General features: G+C 54.7%; 1 protein-coding gene across 1 annotated transcript in view; it reads right to left on the minus strand.

The window, feature by feature from the left end:
• The window catches only part of SDK2 (sidekick cell adhesion molecule 2), a 309,965-nt gene that overhangs the window by 7,072 nt on the left and 281,736 nt on the right, over positions 1–21,157 (minus strand). The window contains exons 39-44 of the mRNA XM_023211918.2: positions 17,592–17,753; positions 13,699–13,824; positions 7,792–7,956; positions 5,972–6,112; positions 5,568–5,706; positions 3,929–4,055 (exon numbers count right to left, since the gene is read on the minus strand). Of these exons, the coding sequence (XP_023067686.1) occupies positions 3,929–4,055; positions 5,568–5,706; positions 5,972–6,112; positions 7,792–7,956; positions 13,699–13,824; positions 17,592–17,753 (860 nt within the window). The remainder of the gene's footprint in view (positions 1–3,928; positions 4,056–5,567; positions 5,707–5,971; positions 6,113–7,791; positions 7,957–13,698; positions 13,825–17,591; positions 17,754–21,157) is intronic.

A 21,157-nucleotide genomic window follows, 5' to 3' on the forward strand; every position in this document is an offset into this window, starting at 1 on the left:
TTGCAGTCAGGCTAAGGAGAACCAACGAGGTCTCAGCTGAGCCTATTGGACTCGTGGCCCAATCTGATGGAAAAGTGGCAAACACAGGTAAAAGGTCAGAGCCATTCAGTAGAAGAGTGATAGCAGAACATGATCCCGCTCCAGCCAGCTGCAAACCTGCACGCTTCCCTTCTATGCATGACCCAGTCCTGTTCACACTTTGAGGCCCAGCTCAAATAAATGCCACCTCCTTCAGGCAGCCCTCTCTGAGCCTCCAGGGGAAGTTGTCTCCTTATGGTGCTTTATCTGTCTCTGCACTGCAGGAAAGAAACAGACTTGGCCGGGTGTGGTGTGGCTCATGCCTGTAATCCCAGCACTTTGGGAGGCCAAGGTGGGCAGATCACCTGAGGTCAGGAGTTCGAGACCAGCCTGGCCAACATGGTGAAACCCCGTCTCTACTAAAAATACAAAAATTAGCTGGGCATGGTGGTAGGCGCCTGTAATCCCAGCTACTCGGGAGGCTGAGGCAGGAAAATCGCTTGAACCCAGGAGGCAGAGGTTGCAGTGAGCTGAGATTGTACCATTGCACTCCAGCCTGGGGGACAAAAGCGAGGCTTCATCTCAAAAAAAAAAAAAAAAAAAAAGAGAGAGAAAGAGAGAAAGGCTTTTGTTCACCACTTTCTTCCTCAAATTACTGTGGTTCCATAATGTTTGAATGAGAAATGAAAACGTGGTTATTTATACACATATGGTCTTCCCTAATAAATCATAACATATTATCACACAACATTCATTAGAGTCTGTCTTGCTCACTACTGTAGCCATCATTCCTATATAGCGTCTGATTCTGTTTTGTGGGTACAGAACAAATAGCTGTTGAGTAAATGCATCAAGGAATGAATGAATGAGCTTCACAGAGAGCCAACCCAGCACTTACAGCACTTACTCCTCCCGGGTACCACACAGAGTCTCACCTGTGCCGGTATGCAGGGCAGATGTCATAGGGAGAACGGGGGGGGGGGGGGGGGGGGGGGGGTTGGGGTTGGTTTTGGGGGTGGTGGGCAGGGGGTGGGGGCCTTCCCAACTCTCTCTTTTTCATCATCTTTACTTGAAAATGGCCTGAATTTTCAGTGCCTCCCAGAGGACTCTGAAGCTTAGGTGGTGTCATTCACGAACAAACCTTAGAACCCTTCCTGGCTTCTACTAAACACTTCATAAATGTTTGCCATTATAATTCGGTGCATAATAAATGGTACAGAAAATATGATTCATGGCTGGGCGTGGTGGCTGACACCTGTGATCCCAGCATTTTGTGAGGCCGAAGTGGGTGGATCACTTGAGGTCAGGAGTTCTAGACCAACCTGACCAACATGGTGAAACCCCCATCTCTACTAAAAATACAAAATGAGCTGGGCGCGGTGACACACACGTGTAATCCCAGCTACTTGGGAGGCTGAGGCAGGAGAACTGCTTGAACCCGGGAGGCAGAGGTTGAGGTGAGTTGAGATCACACTATCGCATTCCGGCCTAGGCAATGGGGGCGAAACTTGGTCTCAAAAAAAAAAAAAAGAAAAAAAAAAAAAAAAAGTTTCACTCTGCGTATCTTCTTTTTAAAATGTGCTTAATTTCATTGCAACGCACTTGAAGGGGCTGTCCATGATATTGCAAAAACTGAAGATCAAGATTAGACAGTGTGTGCCATTGGCTTGGAATTTCTTTTTCATTGTGATTTACTTGTGTGCTAACTACATACATTATTATTTTTTTTTTTTCTACCAGACTTGGGCTCTTCTTTTGAAAATGAAGTTGCCATCCAGCCATGCTGCAGTGTTAAAGCTCCACCAAACAGGTCAGGGGCCTTTAAATCTGCAGTCTTTGCGTGCATCCTGCCCTCTGCCTGGTGCCTCCTTCTCCTGCACTCTGGGCCCTCTACGGGAGAGCGGGCCCCTCTCTCCTCTAGCCCATCACCCACAGCTGAATTATAGCCTTTCTCACATCGCATCATGTGTGTTTGTTTATAAGTCAAACTGACGCTTTGTTTATTACCATATCACAGGAAAACGACTGGGCAGATTTCCGCCAATTTTGGAGAGTGAGTTTTGGGTGGTCTGACTCAGAATATAAACCAGGCAGCATATGCAAAACCCACTCGACAAAGACCTGGGGGAAGGGGTGCCCTTGAAAAGAGAGGCAGTCATTTTTCCTGGCAGCTGAAACGGAGGTTCCCTGGCCTGTGCAGCTGCTGATCCTCTGGGATGTACCTTTGCACAAACTGTCACAGGCAGGAGAATGACCAGTGGCAACCCCATCAGCCCCCACTTGAAGGTCACAATGGTGGGGGTAGCCGAGCTGCTTCTCACATGGCTGAGTGGCAGCAGCACTGACTTCTTTAGAAGCCTCATAAGGACCACAGTGGGGCCGGGCGCAGTAGTTCACGCCCGTAATCCCAGCACTTTGGGAGGCCGAGGCTGGGGAACACTTGAGGTCAAGCATTCGAGACCAGCCTGGCCAACATGGTGAAACCCCATCTCTACTAAAATACAAAAATTAGTCAGGGGTGGTGGCACATGCCTGTAATCCCAGCTACTTGGGAGGCTGAGGCAGGAGAATCGCTTGAATCCTAGGTGGAGGTCTCAGTGAGCGGAGATTGCACCACTTGCACTCCAGAGCAAGACCCTGTCTTAACAACAAAAAAATCTTATCACTTGGATCAGATGGGTTTTGTGCCTCACAATAAGTCCCTGGGTAAGCCATGCTAAGTTGGGGTCTCTGTCCCTGCCAACTTTGAGCTAGGGAGTTAGGTCCAGCCTTCTCGGCTCTGCCAAGTCCATCAGTAACCCTGGAGCTGAACAAAACAGCAGTGAGTGACAGGCCCTGAGCCCACGGGGCCCACCATGTGATCCCAGGCTTCCTGGCACCTCCTGCAAAGCCAGCAGCCCAGCTCCCTGCTGGCACCTCTTCCTTCACTTCCTCTCCCAGGCCTGGGCAGAAAGGTCCAGGGCGTGGGACACAGTGGCCTTTCGTGGCCTTTCGTGGCCCTTTCCTCAGTAACCACTAGGCTTGGCTGAGGCAGAGAGGGCGGGGGTGGGAAGCTGTGAGGCTGCATGGTTGGAATACACACAGCCCCTCCCCCACAAGCCTGGGACACGGTGTCCCTGCGTGACCCACCTAATGTCTGCTCTCTGAAGCTCGGTGTCTTCCAGAGGCACTGACCCCCCTCTTGATATAAAAGCTGACATTTACAGAATGGTTGCCGTGTGCCTGGCTCTACGCTGAGTTCGTCTGCGTCTAATCTCAGCAGATCCTCCTCACGGCGTCAGGACAGAGCCTATTATCACCCCTGCCTGTTCCACAGATGGGGAAACTGAGGCTTAGAAAGGTTACTTGGCATATCCAGGACATCCCAGGTCACGGGCAGCAAAGCCAGGATTCACACTCAGGTCCAAAGCTCCAAAGCCTAACACCTCCCTGGTCTACACTGCTGCTCATCCTCGGGGCTCCGGCACACCCAGCCCTCTGTTTCTGAAGCTTGTTTTGATCCATGAGTAGTGAAGCTGAGCATTTTTCCAGGTCTCTGGCCTGGAATGCAGGGCTGTGTGTCAACCTCCCCAGAGTCTCCCTCTCCGACACCTTCAGCATGCTCCCTTGCAGGCCAGACCTAGTGAGTAACTGAGCCTGTGGGGCAACCCCTGAAAGTAGAGAGGGCCATGATCTTCGGGGGACCCCCTATGATCAAGGTTCCCGGGACCCCATTAGCACTGGCTGCAAACTTTGAGCAGAACTTGGGAGGGGACAAATGGCCCATATATGACTTCAGGGTGGTTTCTTGGGCCCTTTAGTCTTTACTGCCCCATGAAGGAAAGGAAGAAAGCCCATCTAGCTTCACTGCCCCACTCTGGGAGGCGCTGCTCCCTCCCCTCCGCAGGACACCTGGCCCTCCTGCCCTCACCTGAGAGTCGGAGATTTCTGAGGGCTTCTCAGTCAGGCTGCTGCTCTCTGCAGGGATGAGGTCATTGTACTTGGTGACATCCTCATCCGAGTAGTGCAGGCTGCCCGGGCTGGGCCTGGGGGGAGACCTGGAGAGAGTGGGGAGTGGGGCTGAGAGGTGCACTCACTCAGAGCAGCCTGCCCTGGCCTAGGGAGACCACAGCGGGGCCTGGGGGGCATGGATCCCCGCCACCCTGTGCTCCTCCTCCTTCCTGGGTCTGCCTTCCAGGAGCCTGGGCCTGGGAGATCGGAACCTGGAGGAGGGCAAAGAGGGAAAAATGGGGTGCCAGGCTAATGCTGTCATGGCAACGTGCAGGGTGAATGTAGGGGGGATGTCACCGTGGCTGGGTTCAGGACCCCACATCCTGGGGTTGCTTTGGTGCAAATGGGAGTTTTGTGTACACCCAGTGGCTCTGGGGGCACACAGTGGCCTGGATGTGTGTGCACTGTGGGTAGGAGGGGCTGGGAAGGGCAGGCGAAGGTGAGGCCATGTGTGAAATGCCCCCTTGTTACATGTGGCGGGGCCCCGGAGCCAGCCTGGCGGGGCTGCTGTGGTCATGCTGGGCCTGGCTGGGCCTGCTGTGGGGGCCTCAAACAGCTCTTTCTTTGGAAGGCTGGATTTGGCAGAGGATAAGAGCTTGGCTTTGGGAGCCCCTCCCTCCATCCTCTAGATGAACACACACATAGCTTCGTCCCTCTAAGACAGAGACAGAGGGAAGCTTTGTGAGCTCCTGAGAGAGGCTGGACTCCTCCTGACTGCCGCCTCCAGTGAGCTGGGAATGCCAATAGGGCTGAGGCCGGAGACAGGAGCCCTCTGGCCCAGTCTTTCTTGAGCTCAGGGGAACAGAAAACCGCCACGCATCAAGGGAGGGTCAGGTGGGCCCTGGCAGCTGCCCCTGCCCCTGGAAATGGGCAGCCCAGTGGCCATAAGGAGTAGGGACTAGGAGGGGGCTGGGGTTACAAAGAAGTCAGGAGAAAACAGGCGCTGTACTCACGCCACCAGCCTGGTCCTGTCCTCATGGGCTGCTTTCAGATGCTGCCCTTTGAGGCTGATGGGGATGGGAGGTTGTCCTTTAATAGGTAGAAATAAGGACGGGGGAGAGGGTTTCCCAGATGGGGAGGAAGACGGTAGGACATAGCGATAATCGGGGTGCTCAGGCATCCTTCGCTAAGGTGTGTTTGCTCGGGTCTGCGTTGGCTGGGCCCGTCTTGCCTTTGGGGCGAGTGACGATCTCCAGGGCCGTTTCCCTGGCAGTTGGCTCCGAACAGCAGTAGGTTGGTTTGCAACATTTTGCCAGTTATTTGCATTCTGCTGTCACTGTCAGGAACTCTTAGTAGCTACCTCCTTGTAAATTTCTCCCCAGTGCGCCCTCACCCCCAGGTTGTGCCTGGGCATGGTGGGGACTGGGACAGGCCCCTAGTTGTCCTGCTTGGGCCTCACCGGTCTTTCTGCTGACCGTTCCCAGCCCTGGGGCTTGAATGGCGTTTCCCAGGACAAGGTATGGCCAGGTAAGCACTGCCTGCTCTATGGCCCTCCCCAGCATTCTCTCCACCTGGGCACTGCTGGGCCTGGCCCCCTACCCCCGCAGAGGGCCCAGTACCTGGTGTACAGGCCGTTCTTTCGGCAGAAAGAATTCTTGACGGAGAGCCGCCTGTTGTTGAGTTCCAGGGCAGGGAAGCTGCTTTCATCTAAGCTCATCATCTCGCTGTGGCCTAGGGCTCCAGACTTGGCACTGTTCCCTGAAGTCAGGGGGAGATGGACACCCTTTGGACTGTGGCCTCCCCTCTCCCCTACCACCTCCCACCTGGCTGGGTTATCCCCTCTTTCTCTTGGTAGAGTTGAGACCAAAATAAGAGGTTGAGATTGTGTGTAGAAACCCTAGGCTTCCCCACCCACCAGAGCAGATGTGCTGCCAGGAGAGGGACCTGATCACCCCTGTCCTGGCCAAAAGGGAGATATGTAAAAGTCAAGTCCAGCCAGCATGGCTGGTGCCAGCTTACTCACCCGAGTCTGTCTTCTTGGCGTACTTCTTGCTCTGGCCCCGGATGATGAGCACGAAGACCAGAAGCAGAATGAAGATGAGGCCGACCAGGGCGATGACCACCAAGAACCACCACTCCTCGTAGAAGGGGTTGGCTTTCTGGGCTGGAGCATGGATGGGGTCAGGTATATAGGGTGCTCAGCCCCCTCCTCCCTCCAAATCTCCTGCTCCGGTTGGGACCCTACCAAATGCTCACAATCTATGGGAAGGCAGGGTCTGTGCCCTCTGAATGAAGGAGAACCTCTGTAAGGATAGTTTCACCTCAAGTTCCCACTCTGATCAGTCGGTAAAGGGCTCCCCGGAGAGGTGATGTCAGATGAGTTCTGAAGTGGCTACCTGGCTCAACAGGAAAGAGTGCTAAGATTGATTATTGATGTCTGCCAGGGACATAGGAGGGGAGAATGGCAGTGTATTGGCTACTTTTCCTTTTTCTTTTTTTCTTTTCTTTTTTTTTTTTTGAGACAGAGTTTCGCTCTTGTTTCCCATGCTGGAGGGCAATGGCACGATCTTGGCTCACTGCAACCTCCACCTCCTGGGTTCAAGCACTTTTCCTACCTCAGCCTCCCAAGTAACTGCGATTACAGGCGCCTGCCACCACATCTGGCTAATTTTTGTATTTTTAGTACAGGGTTTCACCATGTTGGCCAGGCTGGTCTCGAACTCCTGACCTCAGGTGATCCACCTGCCTCAGCCTCCCAAAGTGCTGGGATTACAGACATGAGCCACCATTCCCAGCCCCTTTTCTTTTTTTGTTTTGTACTTGTCTAGGGGCTATCTTGATAAGCAGACCTCAATCTCATGGGGAAAGGTGCTTCTCTGGCCTGCAGGAGGCTGAAAGAACTTTTCCTGAGGTTCAGTTTGGAGTGAAATTTTTGCTGGTGACAGGAGGCAGTGGGAACTGGGAGGATGGACACAGGGGTTCTTTAGTAAAAGGTGAAAGATTTACACGATCCAGAGCATGGTGAGAGGGTCTTTAAGATGTCTCTTCCAGGTAGAGCTCCCTTCTTTCAAAACCCCTAGACTGTGCTTTCTGCACCCAGCCAGTACTACTCATGCTGTGTGGACAAGGGGTGGGCTCTCTGTTTCAGCTTTGAAGCACTTCTGTCCCAGGATTTGGTTTTACCAATGTGGGTAAAATATTTCGTTCTCTCAGTGTGGGCAATGTGTGGCACGGGGAGGAGGCTGGGTTCCTTTGAGTTGTGCTTCTGCTTGGGGGAAGGGGCCTTTGTATTCAGAGTGGTTAGCAATAACATTTTGGGTCATGGGTTTAGATAGCAGAGCCCTTTGTGCGCTCTAAGACATGCCAGACAGGAAGAATGAGGGGAGGAAAATGGGAGGGGTGATGACCCTGCTGCACCCGGGTACTGCCCAGTCAGGCCTAAGGCCCGCCTGTGTCACTACTGCTCTGCAGCTGCTGACCCTGCCACGTTGGGGCTGGAGGTTTCCATGGAAAGACAGTTATGGCCTGGAGCCCCTGAACGTCCTGGGTGATGAGCGCATGGAAGTTTGCATCTCGGGCCCTCTGCTCTGCCCCTACCTGGGGCTTCTGGAGTCCTTGAAAGGGAGCCCCAAGATCAAGGCCTCTAGCGTCCTCTGGCCTTGAGGGCTGACCCAGGCCTGGGCACCACGACTTGCCTCTTCACAGCCCCGAGGGGACAATGTGTTTTGGTTCCAGCCGCATGCTCCTGGTGCCCTGATGCCTCTCCTCCTTCCCCCCTGCCCCGCGTCAGCCTGCAGGCTCTGCTGTGGGGCTCCCCTACTCCCTCAGCCCCGAGGCTGGTACCTGGCACAGACTGGGAGGGGCTGCTGGGGGTGCCGAAGCCGTAGTCGTTGACCGCGATGACCCGGAAGTCATAGCTCACGCCCGGTTTCAGGATGTCCATGCTGAATGTGTAGGAGCTCACCTCCTTGGGGATGTCTTTGATGAGGATGTCCCACAGTCCCTCATCTGCAGGAGCACAGAGAGGGAGGCCCTGGGAGATGAGGGGGAGCCCCAAATCCCGCTCCCAGCCCCGTCCTATGTTCCCTGAGGCCTGGGCCTGTTGGATCCGCCTTGCTCTACACGGAATCGCAGGCCTTGGTCCTCCCTTGAAGTTTCTGAAAAAGACACCTTTTGAACGAAGCGCAGTGGCTCACGCCTGTAATTCCAGCACTTTGAGAGGCCAAGGCGGGTGGATCACCTGAGGTTAGGAGTTCGAGACCAGCCTGGCCAACATGGCGAAACCTTGTCTCTACTAAAAATACAAACATTAGCTTGGCGTGGTGGCACAGGCCTGTAATGCCAGCTACTGGGGAGGCTGAGGCAGGGGAATCGATTGAACCTGGGAGACGGAAGTTGCAGTGAGCTGAGATCACGCCACCGCATTCCGGCCTGGGCAACAGAGCAAGACTCAGTCTCAAAAAAAAAAAAAAAAAAAAAAAAAGACACCTTTTACAGCATCTCTTTTATTCTTTTTATTAAAATATCCGTACTACATTAAAAGATATGTACTGTGAAGAAAGTACTGTCACAACCAATGACAGTACCACCGTCCAGAGAAACAGGCTCAACAAGTTAGCACTTGTGCAGGCAGAACACTATGGATTCTGTCTTCCACATCATTAAAAATGGTTGGAAACATGATTTTAAGTGACTACCTAAGATATTACCATATGGGAATACCCTCTTCTTTACTTAACTAGGCCCTGTTTTTCTAACCCCCTTTCCTAATTCAAAACATACACAGTGGTGGTGGCAGGACACAAAAGTAAGAGTGCTATTTTTCTGTTTTCCTTTCTTCTGAGAGTTTTGCTCACTCTGTCACCCAGGCTGGAGTGCAATGGCATGATCTCGGCTCACTGTAACCTCTGCCTCCCGAGTTCAAGGGATTCTCCAGCCTCAGCCTCCCGAGTCCCCCATGCCTGGCTAATTTTGTATTTTTAGTAGAGATGGGGTTTCTCAATGTTGGTCAGGCTGGTCTCGAACTCCCGACCTCAGGTGATCCACCAGCTTCGGCCTCCCAAAGTGGGATTACTGGTGTGAGCCACTGTGCCTGGCCTTTTTTTTTTTTTTTTTGACATGGAGTCTCACTCTGTCATCCAGGCTGGAGTGCAGTGGTGCCATCTCAGCTCACCGCAACCTCTACCTCCCAGGTTCAAGCTATTTTCCTACCTCAGCCTCCCGGGTAGCTGGAATTACAGGCTTACTCCACCACACCCAGCTACATTTTGTATTTTTTAGTAGAGACGGGGTTTCATCATGTTGGCCAGGGTGGTCTTGAACTTCTGACCTCAGGTGATCTGCCCGCTTGGCCTCCCAAAGTGCTAGGATTACAGGTGTGAGCTACCACACCCAGTCTTTTTCATTTCTTTTAAATAATAGCTGCAGGAAAGATTTGGTTTTAAAAAAATTATTTTGAGACAGGGTCTCGCTCTGTTGCTGAGGCTGGAGTGCAGTGGTGTGCTCTCAACTCACTGCAGCCCCAACCTCCCGCCTCAGCCTCTCAAAGTGCTGAGATTACAGGTGTGAGCCACCAGGCTCAGCCAACAGGAAAAATGTGGGTTTCCTGAGTGGGTTTAATCAAGTTGCCTGGATCTGGTGAGCTCCTCTTCAGTCACCTTCTTTCTTAGGAGCAGAGCAGAGAAAGAGGGACTGCGGGCACCCCAGGGGTCCCGTCTGTTCACCCCGTATTGGCCTCAGCCACCTCTGTCCTTTGCACCTGAGCTTCCTTCAGATCCCCTTCCCCTCTTTATCCGTGGCTCTCTGGGCCTTGCCCTCGTGGGATATCATTCACCTTCATGCTGTTTAATCGGAGCGGTGTGGGTGCCGCCTGGGTCAGGGAAGAGGCAAGCCCCTGCCATAGCCCTGGGGCATCCATCATGTTGGTGGGGAGGGCAGAAGGGGCCCTGGCTGCACGCTCTGGGTGGGGCCGATGGGGTCAGCCTGGCCCTGAGAGAGGTGCATCCTCCTGCTGGTGGCAGTGCGGGGCTGATTTGGAAACCAAAGTATCCAAGTCACCTTGGATACTTCTCTTCACGGTAGAAGGACATCAGCGAGGCCAGCTCGCAGGTCCTCTCTGTCTGGCCTGCTCCAGGGAGGTCGCCCAGGGGCCAATCTTGCCATTCTGCTTCTGCACCCTCTGGTGGAAGCTGCTCTCCCACCAGAGATGTGCCCAGCTTGGGGCCGCCCTTCCCTAGAGATGATGATTTTATTTGTTTTCCTCACCATACTTTCTCACAGACCCAGTCGTGTAAGTTGAGCACTGCAGCAGAGGCGCCTCCATGCTCTGGCGTCCTGTCTGAATTTTGGACCCAGTGGTGGGATCTGATGAGGGGGCTGCCTCCCCACTTCCAGTGTGGATCCTTCCAATTTGGGGAAGGCCATGGGGACCCAGTCTGCATCAGAGATGTCCTTGCAAAAGACTCCAGGGTCCCAAACCTCAGCCTCATTGTTGGTCTTATTTGTTTTTGAGCCTCTGCCTGCTACACCTCCATCTTTTTTTTTTTTTTGAGACTGAGTCTCGCTCTGTCGCCCAAGCTGGAGTGCGATGGCACGATCTCGGCTCACTGGAAGCACTGCCTCCCATTCAAGAGATTCTCCTACCTCAGTCTCTTGAGTAGCTGGGATTATAGGCACCTGCCACCACGCCTGGCTGACTTATTTATTTGGAGATGGAGTCTCGCTCTGTCACTCAGGCTGGAGTGCTGTGGCACGATCTCAGCTCACTGCAACCTCCAACTTCTGGGTTCAAGCGATTCTCCTGCCTCAGCCTCCCGAGTAGCTCGGATTACAAGCACGCGCCACCATGCCCAGCTAATTTATTTTTATTTTTTTATTTTTAGTAGAGATGGGGTTTCGCCATGTTGGCCAGGATGGTCTTGATCTCCTGACCTCGTGATCTTCCTGCCTTGGCCTCCCAAAGTGCTGGGATTATAGGTGTGAGCCACTGCGCCTGGCCCATCTTTTTGTTTAATATCTTTCTCTCTTTCCCCTTTGCTGGCTGTGAAATCCCTCAAGGGCAAGGATCATGACTAATTCATCTTAAGTCTTCCTTAGCCCAGCACCCAGCAAGGCACCTTCTCACCATTTGTTGAATAAATAAATGGAAACTTTCTTCCCTGGCCTTTTCATAGCATGAGGTGCCCAGTTTCAGAACTTCATGCCTTGACATTTTAGTACTAGGCCGGGCGCGGTGGCTCAAGCCTGTAATCCCAGCACTTTGGGAGGCCGAGACGGGCGGATCACGAGGTCAGGAGATCGAGACCATCCTGGCTAACACGGTGAAACCCCGTCTCTACTAAAAAATACAAAAAAAAAAAAAAAACTAGCCGGGCGAGGTGGCAGGCGCCTGTAGTCCCAGCTACTCCGGAGGCTGAGGCAGGAGAATGGCGTGAACCAAGGAGGCGGAGCTTGCAGTGAGCTGAGATCCGGCCACTGCACTCCAGCCTGGGCGACAGAGCGAGACTCCGCCTCAAAAAAAAAAAAAAAAAAACAAAAAAAAAGAAATTTTAGTACTAGGGTGCAAATCCATTTTCCTCACATGCCTCTGAAATCTCTCACTCATCTTCGAATGATGTCATAATGATGATGACGGTGACAACAGCTGACACTTACGCCTCTGTCAAGCACCCTGGGTCTACATGCTTTCCTTTTCAAATCCATAGCAATGGTAAGAGGGAGAAACTACTGTCCCCATTTTACAGATGAGGACACCAAGGCCTGGAGGAAGCTTCACTCATCTTTTCAAGGCCCCACGGTGTCAGCAGCAGAGCTGGCGTTACTGCCTGGGGCCACCTCATTTCTGGCACCGAACTTCCCTGCCCAATGCAGTCAGGAGTTGGACCTGTGTTTGCTGGATGGGCTGGGATCGTTGAGGCCCCTGCTCCTGCCTTCCAGAAGCTGGGATCTCCTGTCTGCTGTTTAACCCCCTTGTTCCACACCACACAGGGACAAAGGTGGGGCTGGGGCAACCAGGCCAGGCCAGAAGCTGCTGGAATGTCACGCTGCGGCTCCAGCCACCAGCCCCAGGAGTTGGCTGATGTGCAGGACAGGTTCCTGGGGCTATAAATCCCTCAGCGAACCCCTCCCTGGGTCTGCAGTGCCTGGCAGCTCCTGGCTTGTAAAAGGGGGTGTATTTAGTTTATCCTGCCTAGCCCGAAGCACAAGCAATTTAGGGGCAAGTGTAGGACAAGGGCTATGCCATCCTGAGGATGAGAAGGGAAGCACAGAAGAAGGGATGGGGGCATTGAGGGGAGAGGTGCTCACCCCATAACAGCAGCCTGCTCTCAAACAGCCTCAGGGATAGGCCACCATGCCCCTTGCCCCCTCTCCTCCCTCCTCCCCTTGCCTGGTTACTGATCCTGTCCTCTGCTCTCTGGCCCTGGCCCTGCTCCAAGTCCTGGTTTCTCACAGGGCCCCAGCTTGGTCCTTCCTTTTATGCTCAGGGCTTGATTCCACCAGTGTGGACCAAGTCACAGCCCGCAAACTTGGAACACCAGAGTCCCACGCTGGGCCTCCCAGGAAACACTGGAGAATCAACAGGGCCAGAGTCAGGGGCCAACATTCCACAGCCTGGCACCCCAGCTGGCCAACTTGGGTGGAATTAACAGGTGCAGGCCCTGGTTGGGAGAAGCACGTAGTAGTCTCCTGGCCAATTCAGCAGCCGGCACCAGAGGGCCAGGGAGGGACCATCTGGAGTGGGGAGAGAGCCAGCCCTGCGTGCATCCTCTGGTCACGCAGCAGATCTGAGCAGCTAGATGTATTCGCTATATGCAACTGCGATTCTTAGCATGTGATTAAGGCAGGAGCGGTGGTAGTGGCTTCCAGGAACTACTAGAATTATTAACTCTTTGCTATTGGGATGATTGGTGCCTAGCTACCTCAAAGTATTAACAATTTGTCACTGGGATGTTTCCATATTTCCCATCAGAAGTGTTAGCTACCGAGATGCCTGGTGACGTCCCATTATTATTGTTATTTGCTATTTAAGCTAGAGCAACAAAGCCTTGTTTTCCTTCTCAATTTTAATCACCTAACCGTGGATCCATGGGATACAGAGAACAGGCCTCCTGTTCTTGCTGACTCTGGCACCTCTGATTAACTTGGAAACCTAGCAACGCAGGGAGCTGGCAGTGGCTGCGAGCTCCTGCGAGTAAGCAGAGCCCAGCAAGCGGGTGTCAGGATGGGTGAAACTGGAGCAGTGGAGAGCAGCCCCCTGGAGTGACTTATCTGTCACTCATCTGATGGCTTTGGAAGTTCTTGTGATTCAATTTCAGGCTTGACAGGAGAGGCTGGTACGATTACAGCAGCCACCGAGACAGCCACGATGGCAGAGACAGGGCTTTGAGAGGCAGCTGGGGTCTTCTTAGTTAGGGGGCACCCATCAGTGGGGTCGTGTGGAGGATTCAGTGTGTGAGCCACGTGCACCACGTGCTCGGGCTTCTGGCTTCCTGAGCAATCCTCAACCCAAGCTTGTCCTCAGCTAGCACTAAGAGCCATTCTCTGGGGGCCTCCTGGGGGTTACTTAGCCAGGAGTCTAGCTCTAGGAGCACCCCCACCTGGTTTCCCACTCCTCAACAGGGCCAGGTGACTTCACCTGTAGCACAGGAGCCTTCTCAGGTGGACGACAGACGCACGTGCCCCAGGTGGAGGGACCCAGGAAAGAGGGAGACAGTGAGCCGTGGGGTCTCAGCCCAGCAGGGCGGGGCGCACCTGAAGGCCTGGCCTCGATGACGTAGCGGGTGATGGGCCCTTTGCCCGGGTCTCCGCTGGACCAGTGGATGGCGATGGCGGAGCTGTACCGCACGATGATGGGCACACCAGGCGGTCCTGGGGCACCTGCAGACAGCACACAGAGGCAAGGGATGTATAGAACCCAGAACAGCCACCCAGCCCATCACTCTGGGCTCGAGGAGGAGCACTGGGTGACAAAACCAACCCTGGACAGAGAGCCGCCAGGAAGCCCTGCAAATGTTGAGGCCTGAGCGTGCCTCTCAGGCTGGGCCTGCCAGGATGGACTGTCGTCCCCTCTAGGCCACCCCTTTGCTCCACACTCCAAATCCCAGGGCAGAAAACAAATGGAATAGTCCAGAAAGGTCCCCAGAGTAGAGTCAGGAGACCTGGGTTCCAACCCAGAACATGTTAGATGGGTGATTTTGATCAATTCACATAGCCTTCTAGTGCCTCAGTTTCCACCCCTGTAAGGGCCTTTTGGAAGGTAAGGCTTGAAGGCTGTGTCCTGGATCAGGGGCAGGGAGCAGGGGGCTAGAATAGAGGTGGGTGCGATGATGGCAGAGTGGGCCCATGAGAGGAGGGGGCTGGTCGGAGTGGGGCTAAAGAGTCCACAGTTTCTCCCTCCTAGTAAGTGATATGATGTCCACCCTCCCTCCCTCCTGCCTGAAATCCCCCAACCTCAACTGCATTTGCTATCAGGTTAGACAAAGGGAGAGGGGTTCATGCCCCAGGAGGCCTTGCAGCCTCTGCTGCTAGGAGCGGGGAGGAACGACTGGGCCTCTTGCAACTCTCCTGGCATGAAGGTACGTCAGGAGCAGGCTGGGATGTGGGCCAGTCAGGGAGCCGGCCCTAGGAGCCGGAGCAGATGAGAGGAAGTGACTTCTGCAGTGAGAGGAGTGAGCCAGGTGTCTGTCTACAAGGGGCCCTGAGCCCCTTCTCTTGGGGGTGCCCATCCTGAATCCCGACCCACATACTGTCACCTCCAATCCTGTTCCCCATCAGAGGTGGGGCTCTGTACCCCCAGAGCTGGGCACATAGTAGGTGCTTCCTCTGTGCTTAGGGGATGAGGGAGGGAACCAGTGCATGAGTGGGTGGCCACCTGGTTTGTTGGTGGGGGGTCTCTGTGGATGCCTGCCAGGAAGAGAGCAGAGTCCAGCCTCACACTGATGCTCCCCCAGGGCCCTGGAGAGCCAGCAGGCCAGACAGGAGGCCAGGGACCCACTCACACAGCCTGGCAGCCCCGCCCAACCCCTATGCCCACTCCATCGCTCACACAGCCTGGCAGCCCCGCCCGGCCCCTATGCCCACTCCATCGCTCACACAGCCTGGCAGCCCCGCCCAGCCCCTATGCCCACTCCATCGCTCACATAGCCTGGAAGCCCCGCCCGGCCCCTATGCCCAACCCATTGCTCACACAACCTGGCAGCCCCACCCGGCCCCTATGCCCACCCCACGGCCTTGGAGGGCACCATTTCCTTCTTTCCCTAAGGAGCAGACTGTCTGCAGCCTAAGGTCAGTCAGGTGGGGTGGACACGCCTGAGAGAGTGTGGTAGGGCAGGCAGCCCTTAGGACCCTGTACTCTTATCCCGCACAGGACAGTGCTCAGGCCTGAGGATGGAACCCGTATGTTCTCTGGGGCCAGGAGCTTCCAGCGAGTCCAACCACTGCCTGGCTGCATATTCCCCCACTGCAGACCCCGCCTTGCACCCACACCATGTGGGGAGGATGGCTTCTTTCTTTCTTTTTTTGAGACATGTTCTCACTCTGTTGCCCAGGCTGGAGTGCAGTAGCACGATCACAGCTCACTGCAGCCTCCACTTCCTGGGCTCAAACGATCCTCCCACCGCAGCTTCCTGAGTAGCCGGGACTTCACGTATTCACCAGCATGCCTGGATAATTTTGTTTTTGTAGAGAGGGAGTTTGCTGTGTTGCCCAGGCTGGTCTTGAACTCCTGGGCTCAGGCAATCCACCTGCCTTGACCCCCCAAAATGCTGGGATTACAGGCGTGAACCACTGTGCTCTGCTGGTTCTTTCTTTCTGAGTGTCCTCTACTACCTTCTCTGTACCATCGGCCCTTTCTTTCCTCCCACCTCCCTCCTGGGACACTTCAAGCCTCAGGATAGAATAACCTGTCCTCCGCACAGGCCTCTCCTGTCCCCAGGCCACTGCCAACGCTTGGTCCTCAGTTGCCTGCCAGCTCTCTCCCCTACTTTTGTTTCCCAGGAAGCTGGCTCAGGTGAGAGGCAGTGTGGGGCGGAGCTGGGGGTAGATGAAGGACAGCGGCTGGGTGGCTCCTGGGCCCTCCTGCAGGCTTTGTCCTGAATTTGCCCTAGAGCCCAGGGCTTCTTTGCAGAACCAGACTGTGGGGAATAGAAAGTGACTGGCCAGAAAGAAAAAGTGAAGCGTAGCCAGCCTGAGCCATTAGGGTAAGACGGCCTGTAGGGCAGGTGACAGACCAGAGCCGGCTGGGCTCCCAGGCCTGGCTCCCCTCCTGAGTCAGGCTAATCAGGACCCTGGGCGGGGTAGGCCTTCGCCACTCCTGGCTGCAAGGGCAGGGCAGAGGAGGAGATGGGATTTTAGGGGAAGTCCGGGATGGGCTGTACTGTACACCTTCTTAGGGAGGGAGGCAGCAGAGTGGCCTGGGAGGTGGCTTTTGTGTTCAGGACAGGACAGTCTACACCGACCGGTAACAGGGACTTTGGAGGGCTAAACCTTGACCATGGCAAATGCCTTGGGGGAGGAGGGGTGGGAGGGAAAGGGAGGTAAAGAGGACATTTAAAGGAGGCGATTGGGTGCGGTGGCTCATGCCTGTAATCCCAGCACTTTGGGAGACTGAGGCAGGTGGATCACTTGAGGTCAGGAGTTGGAGACCAGCCTGGCCAAACCCAGTCCCTACTGAAAATACAAAAATTAGCTGGTCGTGGTGGAAATCACCTGTAATCCCAGCTACTTGGGAGGCTGAAGATTGAGAATTGCTTGAACCTGGGAGGTGGAGGTTGCAGTGAGCCGAGATTGCACCACTGCACTCCAGCCTGGATGACAGAGACTCTGTCTCAAAACAAACAAACAAACAAAAACACCAAAACAACAACAACAGAACAATACAGAAGATTAAGGAAGACTTCCTGGGGTGGGAGGGGGTGGTGTGGTGGGGGGGCAGTTACACACAAAAGGGCATTCTGCGGAGGGGGTGGGTGGTGAGGTGGGGGAGGCAGGGCCCTGGCTGTGAATAGGTGACCTGCTCCATCCGGTGTTTCTCAAGGTGCCACTTTGTCACAGCCTCCAGGGGCTTTTGTGTAAGTGCAGACTGCCAGGTCCCACCTCAGCCCCAGGAAATCAACCCCTCCAAGCATCCACCCTGGGAATGTGCGTTTTAGTGTGCCCTGCTCTGAGAACCGCGCTGCCTGGAGGGTAGGGGTGGTTCAGCGGCGTGGGAAGATGGCTCTGGCTGGGTGAAAGGCAGGGGGCACCTGCCAGGCTGCATCCTTCCAGGACGGAAGTGAAGGAGGCCGCGCACTTGGCGGGGAGAGAAAAAACGGAGCAGGCGCAGCAGCCAGGCCAGGCCTGTGGGCTGGGCCTAAGTGGGAGGGGAGGGGGGCCAGTCCTGTGCACTGGGCCTAAGTGGGAGAGGAGGGGGCGCTGCTTCAGGGTTTGTGGCTTGAGGAACCCAAGGACACTGATGCCATTAATCAAAGTGCGGAATCCAGGAGGAGGGAGCGGAGGGAGTGGTCACTGGGCACCAGGGGAAAGGGTGAGCTCTGTCCTCCACTCTGTTTCCAGGGTCCAGCACAGCTCTTGACACCGGGGGCCCCTTCCGACTGAGGGGGCTGAACCGCTGTGTGGAGGACACGCCTGGCCCATTGCTCTCCTACCTTCTCCGGGGCCTGTGGTGACATTAGCTTCGATCTCCGGCCCGTAGGTGAAGGTCTTGGCTCTGATGCGGAACCTGTAGGTCACCCCCTCCGCCAGGTCCTTCACCTTCAGCCACAGGGGGCTGTTCCCCTTCACGTCCACTGTCACGATCTTGCTGACGCCTGGGGGAGGCACAACAAGTGGGGACTGCAGGAGCCACCAGGCGCAGGGCCCCCTGACGGCACCGGAGGCCATGGGGAAGGAGAAGCGGCCGTGGCCTGGGCCCCGGGACCCTGGGCAGGGGCCTCAATCCTTGAGGTTAGGCTGAAACGCTCCCCCAGCCCATACAGCCACATTGCCCATGCTGTGTTTCTCAGAGCACGGTCCTGCCTGCTGTTCTCAGGGAGAAGGGCTCCATGGTTCAGTCAGTTTGAGAAAACCTACTACTGTCTGTGTCTACTGAGTAGCCACAGGGTCCATCAGCATCTAAAGAAAAGAGAACACTCGCCATCCTGTTTAATGTAACCTCTGCAGCCCAGATACGTTCCACCTCCATTTTTATTCCCTTATGCAGCATCCCATGGGACTAGAATCATATATTTTTTCAGGAAGTGTTTCCATAAAAATACCAAAAGCCCAGAGTTGGGGGAACACACTTTTGACCAGGTCCTCCACCTGAGCCCCGCTCCAGCTCCACCTCTGGGGTTCAGCCAGGAGCTCATACGGCCCTCCATCACCTATATCTGCCACGATTTTTTTTTTTTTAAAGACAAGGTCTTGCTCTGTTGCTCAGGCGCAATCATGATTCACTGTAGCCTTGACCTCCTGGGTTCAAGCCATTCTCCCACTTTCAGCCTTCCAAATAGCTGAGACTAGAGGCGTGTACCATCATGCTCGGCTAATTTTTAAATTTTTGTAGAGACAGGGGCTCATTATGTTGCCCAGGCTGGTCCCGAACTCTTGGCCTCAAGTGATCCTCCCATCTTGGCCTCTCAAAGTGCTGGGAGTATAGGCGTGAACCACTGTGCCCAGTCCACCAAGCTTTTCAGGGCAAAAGTGAGGATGCCTCAGCACCCCAAATCACAGCAACTAGAGGGGAGGCTTGGGCCAGCTTTCAGGAGGTGGGGCTTTGCTCTGTGCTTCACGAATCCAAACACTCCTGACTGCCAGCCTCCCTGGGAGCCGGGACTAGCCTCATTTCCCATGTCCCTCAAGCACACCAGTCACCAGTGAGAGACAGGCCTTGCGACCAGGAGGCTGGGCTCAGACCCAGTGATGGCGCTGGCCCTGGCATGTCCTTTAACCTGGCTTCAGTTTGTTCTGCTGAGTGAGGGTGTCCATAGCACCTTAGCAGGGATGTTATGAGCTTTAAGTAAAATAACAGAGCATGTAGGTGTCTGACCTATTTATTGACTAAGCGCATTATTAATATTATTATTTTGAGGTGGGTTTTCACTCTTGTTGCCCAGGCTGGAGTGCAATGGCGTGATCTCAGCTCACTGCAACCTCCGCCTCCTGGGTTCAAGCGATTCTCCTGCCTCAGCCTCCTGAGTAGGCATCCACCACCACGCCCAGCTAATTTTGTACTTTTAGTAGAGACAGGATTTTGCCATATTGGTCAGGTTGGTCTCGAACTCCTGATCTCAGAGGATCCACCACCTCGGCCTCCCGAAGTGTTGGGATTACAGTATGAGCCACCGCACCTGGCCACTAAGTGGATTATTGAATGATGGAACAAAGTAGGCTCAGAGGGGCTTCCTGAAAGAATGAAATGACCCCGGGACCAGGAACAGGGACTCTGGCTACTTGCTCCTTGACAATTCTGCACAAAGCCCTCATCTGCCTGGGGCTTGGTTTTCCCTACAGGACAGTGGGGGCTGCTGGGCTCTTGTGAGGCTGGTTTGCTGCTGACCTGAACCCAGGATGAACTGGGGTATGGACACTGGGCTGGCCAGGTGGGGCCTCATCTTGCTGCACTTATTAACTGGGCTATTCTGGGAAGATGGGAACGTGTAGGGCCGTGGAGTTGAGCCACACTGTTCAGATCCCACCAGACTGTGGACCTGGAAGGCAAAGAACTCACATTGGTCAAGTCGAGAGGGTCCTGGACAGGCTGGGTTGAGGCCCCTGTGAAGAGGGCTTGTGCTGGCCCCCTGTACCTTGTCTCGGGAACTGCTGTCCTCTGCCCCACTCCGGCCCTGCACCTGACTGGATCTCCTGCCGGGGCCCGGCTGCCCCCTGGTGTTCTAACACACAGCTCCCCTTTGCAGAATGAGCTGCTGGCACCCAGGTGGTGGCAGGGAAGACTGAGGGCCATTGTTCCCTCGGCTGACCCAGAACTGCTGGTCCCAGGGCTCCGCCCCTTGTTCTTGCCGGGCTCAGTGATTGGAGGGGGTGAGAGTGAGAGGGGTGGCTTCAGAGGTCAGCCACACCCCCAGCACCTGGCTGGGACTAGTCCCAGGCACTGAGGAGTGCAGTTTCCTTCCTACCTAAATCCTGTCCTCATAGGCTGTTGGTTGATAACAAAATGGCAGGGATTTCTAGGCATGTTACCAGGCGTAGAAGGCTGGCAGGTGCCAGATGCCCACTGTCAGGGGCTGCGCAGACCAGCCTAGGAGCCCAGAAATGGGGCACGGTCCCAGCTGGGGCCCGGAGGAAGGGGTTGGAAGACCACTCAGAGGAACAGGGTTAAGGACAAGAGCAAGGTCATTTGCAGAGCAGGGCTCTTGATCTGGGGTCCACAGATGGCAGTGGGGGGTGCAGGGACCTCCCTGGTCTTCCTGGGGAGAGGCTCTGAAGCTTTGGTCAGATTCTCATCAGATTCTCAAAGGGGTTCCTGACTCCCACAAAAGCTAAAGAAGGACTAACACACAGTAAAGCTGAGAACCCTAAGGTTTGGGAAAGGGCAAAGTAGGACCCTCAGGAGCTCCCCTCTTCTTTTCTTTTTCTTTCTCTCTCTTTTTTTTTTGAGATGGAATCTAGCTCTGTTGCCCAGGCTGGAGTGCAGTGGCGTGATCTCAGCTCACTGCAACCTCTGCCTCCCGAGTTCAAGCGATTCTCCTGCCTCAGCCTCCCGAGTAGCTGAGACTATAGGCACCCACCACCACCAAAATTAGCCCAGCTAATTTTGTAGTTTCAGTAAAGACAGGGTTTCACCATGTTGGCCAGGTTGGTCTTGGAACTCCCGACCTCAGGTGATCCACCTGCCTCGGCCTCCCAAAGTGCTGGCATTACAGGCGTGAGCCGCCGCCCCTGGCTGCCCCTCTTCTTTATGGTCTCAACAGAGCCCTGTCCACTCAGATTTCCCTTCCTTTCCTCCCTGTTTCCATCGACCAAAGGGGGAAGAATATATTTGACGATTCTCTGCCTGGAAGTTAGGAGACCTGGATCTCTCCTCCAACTCTGCCCTCAACTTGCTGTTGTTTTACCTTGGAAATACCCTCTCCCTTGTCTGGGACTCAGTTTCTGTGTGTGTGTTTTTTTTTTTGAGATGGAGTCTCGCTCTGTCGCCCAGGCTGGAGTACAGTGGCTGGATCTCAGCTCACTGCAAGCTCTGCCTCCCGGGTTCATGCCATTCTCCTGCCTC

The sequence above is a fragment of the Piliocolobus tephrosceles genome, chromosome 16, assembly GCF_002776525.5.
Source record: "Piliocolobus tephrosceles isolate RC106 chromosome 16, ASM277652v3, whole genome shotgun sequence".
In the NCBI taxonomy this organism is placed as follows: Eukaryota; Metazoa; Chordata; class Mammalia; order Primates; family Cercopithecidae; genus Piliocolobus; species Piliocolobus tephrosceles.